The sequence below is a fragment of the Rhinatrema bivittatum genome, chromosome 8, assembly GCF_901001135.1.
Source record: "Rhinatrema bivittatum chromosome 8, aRhiBiv1.1, whole genome shotgun sequence".
NCBI classification, from domain to species: domain Eukaryota; kingdom Metazoa; phylum Chordata; class Amphibia; order Gymnophiona; family Rhinatrematidae; genus Rhinatrema; species Rhinatrema bivittatum.
This window is the reverse complement of record NC_042622.1, coordinates 249,755,660-249,771,553: the sequence shown is the minus strand read 5'-3', so window position 1 is coordinate 249,771,553 and position 15,894 is coordinate 249,755,660. Positions and strand designations below refer to the sequence as shown.

Genomic DNA, 15,894 nt, shown 5'->3' with positions numbered 1-15,894 from the left:
GAAGGACATATGTGGTAACAACCCCTCCTCATAGTAAGTATAAGCATCAATTATCCATTCCCCTATAAAGCGCAGCTGGCAAGCAACGTTGTAAACTCGAAAATCAGGCAGTCCCACCCCTCCTTGTGTCTTGGAGTACACCAAAGTTTGATATTTAATCCGTGCTCATTTTCCTGCCCATAAAAATTTTGTCAGCCCCGTCTGCAACTTTTTAAAGTCGCGTATTTTGAGCCAAAGAGGAAGCATATGAAGTTTATATAATAATTTGGGAACAATCATCATTTTTATTAAAGCACCACGCCCAGAAAAGGTGAGGGGAAGGGACTGCCAAGCCTGTAACTGCTGCCCAATATTAGCCAAAGTTTCAGGGAGATTTAAGTCATACAGCTTCTCCAACTCTCTAGGAATCCAGACCCCTAAATATTTCAGCTTCCCGAGGGCCCACGTAAATGGGAAGGGACTACCCCAAAACATAGGGAGGTGGGAGTTTAGAGCCAAGGCCTCTAACTTGGAAAAGTTAATGTGAAGACTGGCTATGTTTGTAAACTTTGTAAAGCGTGACAATATAACTGGTACACTCTGGGCCGGCCTACAAATGTCATCGGCGAACATGGCAAGTTTAATGGAGTGCCCTCCCAAACTGAGCTCCCAGAATCCTTTGTCTCGCCGGAGTGTTTCGGCTAAGGGCTCAATTGCCAATACAAATAGCAGGGGGGAAAGCGGGCATCCTTGGTGTACTCCGCATTGTAAAGGGAAAGGAACCGACAGGCCCCCATTGATAAGAAGTCGAGCACTTGGATTGTGGTATAAAACATTTAACCAGGAGACAAAATCGCCTTCTATCCCATATTGCTTGAGTACCCAAAACATTTAATCCTAGGATAGGGAAATAAAAGCTATTTCAGCATCTAGACTAAGAATTAACGCTTCCTCCTGATAACTGAGGGCTGCAATGAGACGTCTCACATTTTGAACCCCCTGCCAACATTGAACAAAGCCAGTCTGATCTGAGTGGATCAACATGGGTAAGAGAGCAGCAAGCCGGGCAGCCAGGACTGCTGCAAGTATTTTGATATCAACATTGATTAGGGAGATGGGTCGGTAATATCCCATATCCTGTGGATCCCGCCCCTTTTTAGGCAAAAGGATGATAGTTGAGCAATTTTCTTCAGCGGGAGGGACTGATTGTGGAGAAGAGAATTATAAGACACCAGGCTCAGTAAAAGAGGAAATTTTAGCGCTTTGTAAAACTTATTGCTCAACCCATAGAGACCAGCCACTTTACCATTTTTTAATTTCTGGATAATGGCAAAAATTTAATGCCGGGAGCTGGTCACCAAGCAATTGCAGCCAGGGAAAATTTTGGAAAAAATCCTCAGACACCAACTGAGTGTGAGGTTTGGAAGCATATAGATTCTTATAATAATCCACAAAGCTAGCTTCAATATCTTTTGGATGGGTCTAATAGGCGCCATTGCGGCCTTTAACTCCAGCTATGAAGGATTGTGCTCGTCGAGGCCTAACTAAATTTGCCAGGAGCTTACCCGGGACATTCCCATGTTTGAACAACTTGTATTTAAAAAACCTTAACGATTTAGACGCTCTATGGTGCAAAGCACTTTTAAGGGCTTGGTGCACCCAGTCCGCCGCTTGCTGATTTGCAGTAGTGGGGTCCCGTACAAATAGGTTCTGCGCTATCTTTAGCTCTGTGGTTAAGCGCACGATTTCTGCATTCCGTTGCTTATTCCGTGTGGCAACATAAGCTATAATTTCTCCCCCATGACTGCTTTCCCCACGTGCCAGAGCGTGTGTGGGGCAGTATCGGGCAAATTATTAAATTTAATATACTCTTCCCATCCCGCTTTGATATATTCCTGGAAGTGGACATCAGAACCCAGATCAGGCAGCATTCTCCAGGAAAAAGCCGTAGGGGGGGACTTATGATTTGTAAAGTAACAGAGACAGGGGTATGATTGGAAACTGAAATTACCCCTATATTGGCTTCCGTGACTCGGGGAAAAAATTTTTCCGGCACCAAAATATAATCCAGCCTGGAATGAGAACCATGAGGGTGAGAAAATGTCATAATCCGCTATGTTGATGGGAGGAGCAATCAGATAGGAGGAGCAATCTGATGTATTCTATAGGCGGAGTAGCAATCAGTTGTTATAGACTGCTGGAGATAGTAGTGGGTGGATCCTTGGGCCGGTGGCAAATGACTACGCCCCCGGGGGAAGATCCCGAGAGGGACCACCGGCTAGGCTTAGAGTATGGAGACAGACACACACTAGTTCTTTTATTAAACAGGTCTTGAAACCACCAGAGGTGGCAGTAGTGAGCTGAAGTGCCCAGCAGGGCTAAAGTCTCTCAGATACTGGAACAGCGATCCCTGGATGGCTGAGCTATTGAGAAACTGTAGACAGTGAGTAGGCAGGGTATGCAGACTTCATGAACAGAACTTAGATGACAACACTCACATATTGGTCTCAGGGAGCTCAGGAGCTGGAAATGATAGGCCCTCAAGGAGCGAGTACCTGGTTCCAGGGAAAGCTCTGAGAGAGCAATGGTAACTCACAATGATGTAGACAGTGATGGCTTCCAGGCAGAAGAGAATCAGCAGATAGTCAGGAACGAGGGCCCTCGAGGAGCGAGTACTGGTTCCTGTCTGTAACCTGAAAAGCAAAGAGAGAGCGAGGCCCCAAAGGAGCGGATACCTCTGGTAAGTCCGAGGAGGCAGAGTAGCTTAGGCAGGGTAACCTGAGTAAACCTTGTCCTAACCTTTGCTAACTCGGTTTGTCAGCGATATCAGAGACCTTTAAATATCGGAAGCAGATGACGTCATCTCAGGGGGACGCCCCTGAGGTTCGCGCCCTTGCTGGTACTTCACTCAGAGCGCGCGCCCTAGGCTTCAGGCAACATGGCGGATCTGCAGCGTTGAGCCGTTCTGGGGACACCGGAGACGCCATGGCAGCCAGCTGTTATTCAGACCTGGAGGGAGTCGCCACAGAGGTAAAGAGGGCAGAGTGAAGACGTCGGGCAGCGATGGTCACAACAGAAAAGAAGGTAAAATCTTGCTCTCCTGGGTGTAAAATCTTCCAAATGTCTAATAAATTCAACTCATGACAAAGGAAATTGACTCCCAAGTGCAGATCATTACTGCCTATGGGCCTCGGGGGGTCTACAATCAATTTGCTTGTCCATAACAGCATTGAAATCGCCTCCCACTATTAAATCACAGTCTGGCAGCTTAGTTAAGAGATCCACCAAATGATCTGGAAAGGAGTAAGACGAGTGAGGTTATCAAATTTGCAGAAAAGAACATAAGAACATAAGAAAATGCCATACTGGGTCAGACCAAGGGTCCATCAAGCCCAGCATCCTGTTTCCAACAGTGGCCAATCCAGGCCATAAGAACCTGGCAAGTACCCAAAAACTAAGTCTATTCCATGTTACCATTGCTAATGTCAGTGGCTATTCTCTAAGGGGTAGATTTTAAAAGAAGCGCGATCAGCCTACTTTTGCTTGTGCATCAGACTCAAGCAAAAGTACGCTGGATTTTAGTAGATACGCGCGGAGCCGCGCGTATCCACTAAAATCCTGGATCGGCGCGCGCAAGGCTATCGATTTTGTATAGCCTGCGCGCGCCGAGCCGCGCTGCCTCCCCCCGTTCCCTCCGAGGCCGCTCCGAAATCGGAGCGGCCTCGGAGGGAACTTTCCTTTGCCCTCCCCTTACCTTACCCTCCCTTCCCCTACCTAACCCACCCACCCGGCCCTGTCTACACCCCCCCCTTACCTTTGTCGGGGGATTTACGCCTCCCGGAGGGAGACGTAAATCCCCGCGCGCCAGCGGGCCTCCTGCGCGCCGGGCCGCGACCTGGGGGCGGGTACGGAGGGCGCGGCCACGCCCCCGGACCGCCCTGGGCCGTAGCCACGCCCCCGTACCCGCCCCCAAAACGCTGCCGACACGCCCCCGAAACGCCGCGACGACCGGGCCCGCCCCCCGACACGCCCCCCTCGGAGAACCCCGGGACTTACGCGAGTCCCGGGGCTCTGCGCGCGCCGGGAGGCCTATGTAAAATAGGCTTCCCGGCGCGCAGGGCCCTGCTCGCGTAAATCCGCCTGGTTTTGGGCGGATTTACGCGAGCAGGGCTCTGAAAATCCGCCCCTTAGTGAACTTAATAGCAGGTAATGGACTTCTCCTCCAAGAACTTATCCAATCCTTTTTTAAACACCGCTATACTAACTGCACTAACCACATCCTCTGGCAACAAATTCCAGAGTTTAATTGTGCGTTGAGTAAAAAAGAACTTTCTCCGATTAGTTTTAAATGTGCCCCATGCTAACTTCATGGAGTGCCCCCTAGTCTTTCTACTATCCGAAAGAGTAAATAACCGATTCACATCTACCCGTTCTAGACCTCTCATGATTTTAAACACCTCTATCATATCCCCCCTCAGTTGTCTCTTCTCCAAGCTGAAAAGTCCTAACCTCTTTAGTCTTTCCTCATAGGGGAGCTGTTCCATTCCCCTTATCATTTTGGTAGCCCTTCTCTGTACCTTCTCCATCGCAATTATATCTTTTTTGAGATGCGGCGACCAGAATTGTACACAGTATTCAAGGTGCGGTCTCACCATGGAGCGATACAGAGGCATGATGACATTTTCCGTTTTATTCACCATTCCCTTTCTAATAATTCCCAACATTCTGTTTGCTTTTTTGACTGCCGCAGCACACTGTACTGACGATTTCAATGTGTTATCCACTATGACACCTAGATCTCTTTCTTGGGTTGTAGCACCTAATATGGAACCCAACATTGTGTAATTATAGCATGGGTTATTTTTCATTATATGCATCACCTTGCACTTATCCACATTAAATTTCATCTGCCATTTGGATGCCCAATTTTCCAGTCTCACAAGGTCTTCCTGCAATTTATCACAATCTGCTTGTGATTTAACTACTCTGAACAATTTTGTGTCATCTGCAAATTTGATTATCTCACTCGTATTTCTTTCCAGATCATTTATAAATATATTGAAAAGTAAGGGTCCCAATACAGATCCCTGAGGCACTCCAATGTCCACTCCCTTCCACTGAGAAAATTGCCCATTTAATCCTACTCTCTGTTTCCTGTCTTTTAGCCAGTTTGCAATCCACGAAAGGACAACGCCACCTATCCCATGACTTTTTACTTTTCCTAGAAGCCTCTCATGAGGAACTTTGTCAAACGCCTTCTGAAAATCCAAGTATACTATATCTACCGGTTCACCTTTATCCACATGTTTATTAACTCCTTCAAAAAGTGAAGCAGATTTGTGAGGCAAGACTTGCCCTGGGTAAAGCCATGCTGACTTTGTTCCATTAAACCATGTCTTACTATATGTTCTGTGATTTTGATGTTTAGAACACTTTCCACTATTTTTCCTGGCACTGAAGTCAGGCTAACCGGTCTGTAGTTTCCCGGATCGCCCCTGGAGCCCTTTTAAAATATTGGGGTTACATTTGCTATCCTCCAGTCTTCAGGTACAATGGATGATTTTAATGATAAGTTACAAATTTTTACTAATAGGTCTGAAATTTCATTTTTAGTTCCTTCAGAACTCTGGGGTGTATACCATCTGGTCCAGGTGATTTACTACTCTTCAGTTTGTCAATCAGGCCTACCACATCTTCTAGGTTCACCGTGATTTGATTCACTCCATCTGAATCATTACCCATGAAAACCTTCTCCATTACGGGTACCTCCCCAACATCCTCTTCAGTAAACACTGAAGCAAAGAAATCATTTAATCTTTCCGCGATGGCCTTATCTTCTCTAAGTGCCCCTTTAACCCCTCGATCATCTAATGGTCCAACTGACTCCCTCACAGGCTTTCTGCTTCGGATATATTTTAAAAAGTTTTGACTGTGAGTTTTTGCCTCTACAGCCAACTTCTTTTCAAATTCTCTCTTAGCCTGTCTTATCAATGTCTTACGTTTAACTTGCCAATGTTTATGCTTTATCCTATTTTCTTCTGTTGGATCCTTCTGCCAATTTTTGAATGAAGATCTTTTGGCTAAATTATTCAGAGTAGGCTAAAGATCTTTTGGCAAAATTATTCAGAGTAGTTAAATCACAAGCGGACTGTGATACATTACAGGAGGACCTTGCAAGACTGGAAGATTGGGCATCCAAATGGCAGATGAAATTTAATGTGGACAAGTGCAAGGTGTTGCATATAGGGAAAAATAACCCTTGCTGTAGTTACACAATGTTAGGTTCCATATTAGGAGCTACCACCAGGAAAAAGATCTAGGCGTCATAGTGGTTAATACTTTAAAATTGTCGGCTCAGTGTGCTGCAGCAGTCAAAAAAGCAAACAGAATGTTGGGAATTATTAGGAAGGGAATGGTTAATAAAACAGAAAATGTCATAATGCCTCTATATCGCTCCATGGTGAAACCGCACCTTGAATACTGTATACAATTCTGGTCGCCGCATCTCAAAAAAGAAATAGTTGCGATGGAGAAGATACAGAGAAAGGCAACCAAAATGATAAAGGGGATGGAACAGCTCCCCTATGAGGAAAGGCTGAAGAGATTAGGGCTGTTCAGCTTGGAGAAGAGACGGCTGAGGGGGGATATGATAGAGGTCTTTAAGATCATGAGAGGTCTTGAACGAGTAGATGTGAATCAGTTATTTACACTTTCGAATAATAGAAGGACTAGGGGGAATTCCATGAAGTTAGCAAGTACACTTTAAGACTAATTGGAGAAAATTCTTTTTCACCCAACGCACAATAAAGCTCTGGAATTTGTTGCCAGAGGATGTGATTACTGCAGTTAGTGTTCGCTGGGTTCAAAAAGGTTTGGATAAGTTCTTGGAGGAGAAGTCCATTAACGGCTTTGAATCAAGTTTAGTTAGGGAATAGCCACTGCTATTAATTGCATCAGTAGCATGGGATCTTCTTAGTGTTTGGGTAATTGCCAGGTTCTTGTGGTGTGGTTTGGCCTCTGTTGGAAACAGGATGCTGGGCTTGATGGACCCTTGGTCTGACCCAGCATGGCAAATTTCTTATGTTCTTTTGTTCTTAACAACAAAACCGTCTCTCGTGGAAAAATAATGGTAAGAAAGAACAGTTTATAAAGAGACGGAAATCAGCCCCTCTATAGTGGACCAAAACCAGTGTTTTTACAGCCATGGTGGAGTGGGTACACGAGCTCTGATGGCTTCAGTGCCTGCTGGCCAGTGCTAATCAAGGAATCTGTCCAGGCTCCAAAGAAGAGATGAAGGAGTTGGCTTCTTCCTTTTTACAAAAAAAGAGGACATTGCCGTTAATGCTGAACTCGCAGTTTAGCAGGAAAAAGGAGCGCAAACTGTATCCCCCACTCATGTAGCTCAGTACATGCAGGAGAAAGGGCTTTGCGTTGTACTGACACTGCCGCAGAAAAATCATGAAACAACAGGAGCCGCTTCCCCTGGTATTCCACACCAGAGTGTTGCCGGAAGGCATGCATAAGCTGAATTTTGTGTGACCAATTTAAAATTCTGGCCATCACAGGCTGTGATTTACTGGCGTCCTCCCAGGGTGGTCCCATCCAATATACCCTTTCACAGCACAGGCATCCAGAAGTGAAGGTCAGACCCAATTGACTCGGTAACCAGGTTTCAATAAGATCCTACAGTTCCTGTGCTGGTATCGATTCAGGGAGGCCTATTATTTTAATATTATTGCACCGGTTCTGATTCTCTTGGTCATCTAGGTGGTCCAGCAACAAGGAGTTATGCATAAATAAGGTTTATACTTGCCTTTCCACAGTATTCAGCTGGTCCTCTTGAGCAGACAGTCTGTGCTCTGCCTCGTCCAGCCTTTTTGCCTGCCCCTCTACTGCATTTTTAATATCCTCCAAGGAAGATTGGATTTTAAGGAGCCTTACATCTAAGGCCTCAGTAACCCTGGCAGAGATATTTAACAGGGCCTCCTCCAAGACCTCTGCCACCAGGGTTGGTGCTCACCTGCAGTCACGGCCTCCACCTTGGCCACACTAGGCTGCTGGTGATGCTGGGAGGATAGCACCGATCTTTGGCACATCACGGGCCATGGAATGATTGTTTCTACCGCAGACCACGGTGATTTATTTATTTATTATTTTTATATACCAACATTTGATCTCAATCGAGATATCACACCAGTTTACATTCAGGTACTGTAGGTATTTCCCTATCCCCAGAGGGCTTACAATCTAAGTTTTGTACCTGAGGCAATGGAAGGTAAAGTGACTTGCCCAAGGTCACAAGGAGCGACAGCAGGACTTGAACCCTGGTCTCCTGGTTCATAGTCCACTGCTGTAACCAGTAGGCTATTCCTAGCGCCTTCTTTCTCCTCCACCCAAAAAAAAAACAGGTGAATGAAACCGAGGGACACGGCTGACAGCTGATTAAGCTGGAGGGAGCCCAGATCAGGCGTGCTGATGCAGCGAGGGGGGTTGGGCTCCTTACCGCCTCCTTATGCTCGTTTTTGCCAGATTTTATGGCGAATCAAGAGCCCTGAACTCCCTCCACATCCTTCTAGCAAGAGGGGAGGTGATGGCAAATTTTAACGGAGGGATGGCAGCCGCTTGTGAGAGAGAGGGCCCGGAGCTGGCTTCCTATACTGCCGACCCCAGTGACATCATCCCGGAAGTCATAAATGCCTCTCTTTGAAGCGTAGTCTTCAGGTGAGAAAAAAATTTCACTTATGCAGATTCGGCCCATCTCCTTCTGTATCTTCTTGTTTTTACCCACCTGGGTCCTGAGTAAACCTTTGGGAATTCATCCCACGACCCCTCCAAGGTAATGAGCACAAACACATACTCAGGAAGCACAAACATATACTCAGGAAGCACCAGCTGAGCACAAGTCCTTCCTTACAATGGACGCGGTCAGATTACAAGAATAGTCACAAGATTTCATAAAACCTGCGAGATGGCTCCTGGAAGCTATGGCTTTTTTTTTTTTTGCTCTGCTATCCTCGGGCAGGGGTCAGGTAGGGGGTTGGGGAGTAAAGAAGCAGAGGGCGAAGGCTCTTTCCTATGCCTGGAATCTTTCTGGCATAGCAGAGGACTCTCATCCTTGGCCCAAGTGAGGCTTGCGAGCCCTGCCATATGCCTTACTCTTCCCTTTGTTTGCTTATAAGTCTTGCTGATGTATGGGTAGTGTCTTTCACAGATCAGCAACAAACAGCCGTCAATCATACATTGCAAAGGAATGCTAAGAGACATCGAACACAAGGCACTGCTTTCTAAAAGGCCATTGCAGTGTTGGCGCACAAAAAAAAATGGGCGCTTGTGACTGTGCGCCTGCTGTCCTAACGCGCACCCACCCACCTCTCCCGGGCGTGCAATGCAGAAGGCTAATGAGCCGCTTCGTTAAAAAGGAGGCGCTGGGGGAAATTGTGCGTCCCTAGCGCCTCCTCAGCATTGGGCGCCCAGGAGAAGTGGCTGTGCACAAGTTAGGAAAGAGGACGCTCATAAATCAAGCGTCGGTTTTCCAAACCTGAGTGCCATCAAGACTTTTTTTTTCCCCATGTTCTGCTTTCTGTGGTTCCTCAGACTTAATATTGCAACAATATTAAGTCTGAGGAACCACAGAAAAGAAGTATTTTCTGCTTCAACTTTTGGGGCTCCTCAAGACTTAACACCAGCTCCAGGGCTGGCATTAATTTTTGAGGGTTAGAATGTGCGCGTCGGGCACAAGGTTATTTTTTACATCGGGGGTACTAGCTAATAGCCTCATCAACTTGGCATTTACACGTGATGAGCGCTATTAGCTGCGCGCTGGTTTGGACGCGCTGATCCCCTTATTGCATCACCACGGGTTAACCTGTGTGCTAGCCTGAGCACACGGTATTGCATCGACCGGTTAGAAGGTAGGTAAGGAGCAGCTGTCTCATGTCTCCCTTATTAAGTGTTCCATGTAAAGCCTGTTGCTGCATTATTTTCTCTGTAAACCAATAAGATGTTTCCAATGATTGTTGGTATATAAAAAAAAGCTTAAATAAATAAATAAATAAATAAAGGTCCCAGTCCGGGCTGGCTTTGGTGGAGGAGGAGGAGGCAGCAGGGTAATTGATGGGGGCCTAAGTACCACGAGGAGCCCCTTAGCTTCAGGGTGTCTGGCACTAGCCTTAGTTTCATTTCTGCACTGGTCTCAGTTTCTCTCTCCATCTCCTATCTCTCTTCCTTCCTCTGCTTCTACCTTCTCCCTCTCCCCATGAGTTTCCTTTCCATGTTTCCTTCCCTTGTCTTTCTTCTATGCCTCTACCCGCTCCCTCCCCCTGTTTCCCTTCTCATTTTCCCCAGCTGTTTCTGTTTTCCCCTTTTTTTTCTGTCTCCCTGTGGTACATCTGAAGTCCACTCTCCCTCCTCCAGCTTGTTCGGTCACAATTTGATGGCTCACATGCCCATGTGCCCAGCCAAAGGAGCCCCTGGGTAAGACTCAGCTGCTCGGACTGTGAGCTCTTTGCTTGGCATAGGTGAAACGCACCTCAGCCCCTTGCCAGCTGCCCTTATTCTGATGCGACGGTGGCTCTCTTTGAGTTCTAAAGATCAGGTCACAGAGGTACAAGGCTGGGCTGGTTGTTTTTTTAACATCCTGGGATAGGTGCCTGAAATTGTTTTACCCTACCAAGGCTACAAGTCCTAAAACGCTTTGGCGGAGGGGGTAATCAGCTTCAGAAACCAGACTGGGACTATATTACACTTATGAACCCAGAGACATGTAACCCCTTCCCTAGCCAGACATTTCAACTCGCCCTCATTTTAAGAAACTTAAGCCCACTCCTCAACAGTACTAACCTCCATACACTTCACATGAGTGACATTTCAGCTTTTTGTCTTAAATTAAAACAATCTCATTCTTCTGGAAATGCTTCCTAATCCTGCTGACCCACCTTCCTTCCATGGCTATGCCAGCTCATTGTCCTGAAGAGCTGGGCAGTCTTCTGACAGTGGGAGAAATGGGCATTCTCATGGGGGCATCCGTTTAGTGCCCGTGGGCAATTCCTCATTTAATAATACAGCCCTGGTTCCACCTTTCCCTGCAGCAAAAGGTCAAAGCAACAGGAAGCAAGCGCCAGAAAGAGAAGAGAGAAAGAAACAGGGTGGAGGGGAGGGGGATGCAGTGCAGTGTGCCAGGAATGGTTCAGAGCGATTAAACCCAGAAAAGGAAGCACACTGATGCACCAGAGGTGCCTGTTGAACAATAATGCTTTTTTATTGAAGTGTGAAATGAAAACTCTTTAAAAGAAAAACCTTAACCGGCTCTACAAGGGATTTGATTCTTAAGGTTACTGGATACAAATACCAATCTTCGGGTGAGACTGGGTGCTAAGTCTCGAGGGAAACTGAAGGGTCAGTACTGGAGCTCTACGCAGCTTGTGACATGCTTATGGACTGTGGTGTATGTGGGGGGGGGGGGATGGGATGGGGAGGGGGGATGGGGATCCATTGTGTTCTAATGTTCTCTAGTGTTTGGTGTTTTATTGTAAAATTCTAATAAAGAAAGAATTTAAAAAAAAAAAAAAAAGAAAAACCTTGCAAAAGGTAGGAAAGCAAAAATGAACTATGCACCCAGCAACAACGAGCTTGGAGCAGAGCCAGAGGATAAGGTCCAGCTCAAGCACTGGGGACGGTGGTGCTCAGTGGGGAGAGAGAGTGTGTGTGTGTGTGTGTGTGTGTGTGTGTTAATCAGCCCTTCAAGCTTTTCGGTGGCTGACATGAAACAAGCTGGTGGTCTCAGTCCAGCTGCCATCACTATTGCTGAAATTTAAAATCCTGCCATCCCAAACCCACACTGTCACCCTTGTTGATGGTCTCCGCAGAGAGGCCAAGGGTTGCCCAGGCATGGACATTCCTTGTCCTGAGGTGGACCAAGACTGAGGCACAGTGGCATAACAGTGAGCAAGTACTTTCCATTCTGCTCTAGAAAATGAGCTTGATGGGGGAGGCAGGGAGGGAAGTTGCTACCTCACCCTTTCTCAACTTGACAGGAAGACTGAGCTGTGGCTGGAATGCCAGAGGAAATGCCGTGGTGGGAAGCGTTGGTTTCCAGAAAGTAGGAAGTGACTCTGCAGTCAGAAAAGCCAAGTGCCCTGTGGCAGGAAGCAGGCATCTCAGGAGATGGAAAGTCAGCTTACTAAGCTGTGTTAGTAACAGCGATCTCAGTAAAAGTAACCATGGTAACTCTGGTACGGTGAGAGCAGACACAGAGAGCCACACAATATGGAAAAGTATTTCCTTAACGCCTTCTGGGTCCTGCATACTTATAAGGGCATTTTTTTGTCTGTCTTGGAGAGAATTCTTGTTTAGTTTGGGTGCCTTGAATTCTTGTTTTGAGGAGGGGAAGTGCTAGAGCTGTTCGGGGAGAGGGGCTCTGTCCACCCCCAGCGCAGGGATCTAGTAATACTGCTGACCCTGGAGAAAATGGAGGTCTTGGATCTGAAGAAGTGACGCATGTGGTCTCAAAAGCTTAGGCATCTGCTCGTATTTGGGTGGCTCATGTGTTGGTCCAATAAAAGATGTCTGAGCTCCCAAAAAAGCAGGTGCTACAGGAAAAACATTCCCTGGACAGGGCCATGAAACTGTCATAACCTGCTTTGTTATGGTATAGAAAGCAGGGCCTGGGTTGTTGCCTTGAGTTGTGACATTAGCACGGTAAGGAGAATTGGTCCTCTCCACTTCTTACCTTGGCCTTCCTTGAGTTTCCCCTTTTCTATGCTTCCTTGCAGAGATAGGCTATACCGCGTGGACCTGGACTACTCTCCGTCTGGCGAGCTGCACTACAACCGGGTAAGTGTGTGTGTGTGGGTAGGGGCAGGAGGGTCCTAGAGAATGCATCCCCTATACGGCTGCTGCTCCCTTCCAGGCAGATCCATCCCGAAACTGTCCGCGCAGCAAAGGCAGTGACGGGACTGGCTCCCAGTCCTCCGGTACCGGCGGGAGCTGGAGGGCCATGAGCCCGAATGCACCGCAAGCTTGCAATGTGAGCAGCTTGCGGGCAAATACCCGTGAATGGGTGCAGCTAGGATTAATAATCATTGCATTAAGATGATAATGTTGTCCACAGTACCGCACTGATGCTATTTATTATGAGGACAATTTTGAAAGTCTGCGGGCTGCTTGTACTGGTGTCGGGATTTCAAAATGAAATCTCTGAGCTTAATTTAGGGGGTCCACCCTAAGCCAGCACCCCCTCCCCTCCCTTTTATGTTGGTGATTTCCTGGGGTCACAGCTCAGATCATTCATGGCAGAAGGCACCGTTCCTGCTCCTCAAATTCCATCGCTTAGATTTCCTAGTTTGCCCTTCTTTTTTTTTTTTAATTCAGTTATTAATTTCTTGCCATTTCCATGAATTCTGTTTTGTGCATTTTTTTGATTTGGTTTTTTTTTTTTTTTTGGTTTCTTTTTGGAACATGCAGAAGTTGAGCTGGAAGTCCAACCATCAGGATATCAAGGTCTGCCGGATGAAAGGAAAGCACGAGGTGAGGCAATGTGCTTCCTGCTGCTTCTTAGCATTTGAAGCAGTTGTGCTCTCCCCTGAGGGAGGGTAACGTGGACAGTGCTTACCCCGTCTTTAAGCAGGGGGGAGCCACTCCCCAGTTTGACTACATCAGAAGGCACACCAGCAGCAGGATTTCCACTCCCTGAATTTCTGGCCATTAAGAATCACTTGCGGGGCTGTTTTTATTGTTAGGAATTTCATCCTCTGGTAAGCTATATAGCAGGAGAGACACCATAGTCTATACACACAGTCTCTTATGTGCATTGGGATTGGATCCCAGGCGTGCTAGGCTCACTTACACATCAGGGCTGGGATTTGCATGAGGATGTGGATCTGACGTGCCCCCTCCCCCCATTTCACACCAGGACTGGGACCTAACCTTCTAAGAGCCACCACACTTCTGTTTGCTAGTGCTAAGATTTGTCCTGCACATTAAATTTAAAGGTCACTTGTCCTTTTATTGATAAGTCACAAGGGCTGCAGCGATAAGGGATCTTTGTATTTTCTCCATGAACACTCTTGTGGGCAGCGCCACTGGTGCCTGCTGGCCCTCTGTCACACACTGTGCCTCCCAAGCCCCCTCCCTCCCCCAAATCATTAGTGTCAAATGCAATTTATTAGACGCCTGTGTAATCGGTTTTGTAATTAATTATTTCTGGTCTGTTGATCAGAACAGACACATCTCATAATCTGCAAGAAATCTAATTTCCCAATTCTATTAATGTTCGGCTGATGCTGGCAGTGGCTGCATGTTGCAGGCCCTGATGCCAGGAAAGACAGGATGATTGGTGGAGCAGACCCAGAATTCCTGGTATTCCCAGCCCCCCACGCTGCGGCTCCGAACCTGAGCATGGGAGATCAGATGAAGAAGACAGGCAGACAGAAATGAGAGAGTCACAGGTCTGGCGCTGCATCACTTCGGGCTGAAGGTTTCTCAGCACACCCAGGGCAGGGCTGCAGCTGCTAAGGTGTCACGCTGAAACAGCTCCCATTGCTGTCTGCAGGGACAAACAAATGAGACCACATCAGTAATGTCACCGGACTGAAGCCGGGATTGTTAAACAGCTGTGGATGCCACTCCCCTTTTTCTTGCATGAAGGGGTAGATATCGATCACTGTCTCTCCTCTTGCTGCTGTGCTGTGTTAGGCTGGGCAATAGGGAATAGTCTGTAAAAGGGCATGTTCCTCTCACCGTAGCTGATGTGGCAGAGCAGGGAAACAGGTTACGATCCCTCCCCACCACAACCCTCTTTGCTGCTGTCGTGTCTGTCCTTCGCCTTGGTGGCCATCGCCCATCTCTCTCTCTGCTTTCTTCCCAGGATGAGTGCAGGAATTTTGTGAAGGTGTTGCTGCTGAGGAACGATCACACGCTGTTTGTGTGTGGCACCAACGCCTTCAACCCCACGTGTGCCAACTACACTGTGAGTACCTGCGTGGCGCCTCGAGAGGCTGTGGGACTGACAGCTGCCTTGCAGAGCTCTGCCCACCCCTGCAAGTGTAATCTCCTCAGACTGTAGGTCTCCGCCTCTCGCTCTCTCTTTCCAATTTTCCAATCTGATTTGAATTGCCAGTCTTTCAAAGTAAATCTTTAGGACAGTCTGAACTGCTCAGCTGCTTGCCTCTCCCTGTGGGAGAGCATGGAGGAGGGGAGGGTTTTTCTGCAAGGCAAAAACTGGAATGAAACCAATGCCTGGTCCATGTTCATTGCTTCCTGCTGTGCCTGGCCTGGGAAGGGCTGTGAGCCTTTATCCTGCCTTTTCACTACCTTTTTGATGCTTGGAAAACCCCATCCCCTGCTTTCCTCTGTGGACTGGGAAAGCAAAGGCAGCTGGCCCTGAAAGGTATCCGCATCGCACCTGCCTACCCGCTGTGCTGCAATTTATATTAAAAAGCTCCCTCCACCAAAAAGAACTGAGAGGCAAAATGATAAAGAATCATCTTGAGCTGTAATTTAACAAGTGCTCCAGCAATTCGAACTGGTAAGTTCCTCTGGCAATGGGCAAGCCTCACTCACCTCCCCTGGCTCCCTCTGTCCCTCGTTCTTTCCCTCTGAGCCCTTCCTTCATATTTGCCTTTCGTCACTGCCTCTTTGGCTCTGCTTCCTCTTCCTCTGTCTATCTTGACATTGTCTCCTTGTTTTTCTGGGCTCTGCCTGCTTGGGGATCGCTCTCCCACTCTTTCACATGCTCCCTCTCTCTCTCTCTCTCTTGCTGCAGATGGACACGCTGGAGTCTGTCGGGGAGAGTATCAGTGGCATGGCTCGGTGCCCTTATGACCCCAAACATGCCAATGTGGCCCTGTTTGCAGGTAAAGGGGGTTAGCTTCCTCTGAACTGAGAGAGGGTTCTCGGGTCACTATCTATTCTCTGATG

At 47.4% G+C, this 15,894-nt stretch overlaps 1 protein-coding gene across 4 annotated transcripts in view; it reads left to right on the top strand.

Annotated features, from left to right (window-relative positions):
- SEMA6B (semaphorin 6B) overlaps positions 1–15,894 on the top strand; it is a 280,427-nt gene that overhangs the window by 211,800 nt on the left and 52,733 nt on the right. For 3 of the 4 annotated variants that reach the window (XM_029614551.1, XM_029614549.1, XM_029614550.1), the window contains 4 exons: positions 12,750–12,810; positions 13,441–13,503; positions 14,843–14,944; positions 15,740–15,830. In XM_029614551.1, coding sequence (XP_029470411.1) covers positions 12,750–12,810; positions 13,441–13,503; positions 14,843–14,944; positions 15,740–15,830 — 317 coding nt within the window. Of the gene's footprint in view, positions 1–12,749; positions 12,811–13,440; positions 13,504–14,842; positions 14,945–14,970; positions 15,503–15,739; positions 15,831–15,894 lie in introns of those variants that run through there. The other variant, XM_029614553.1, reaches the window with a different exon arrangement.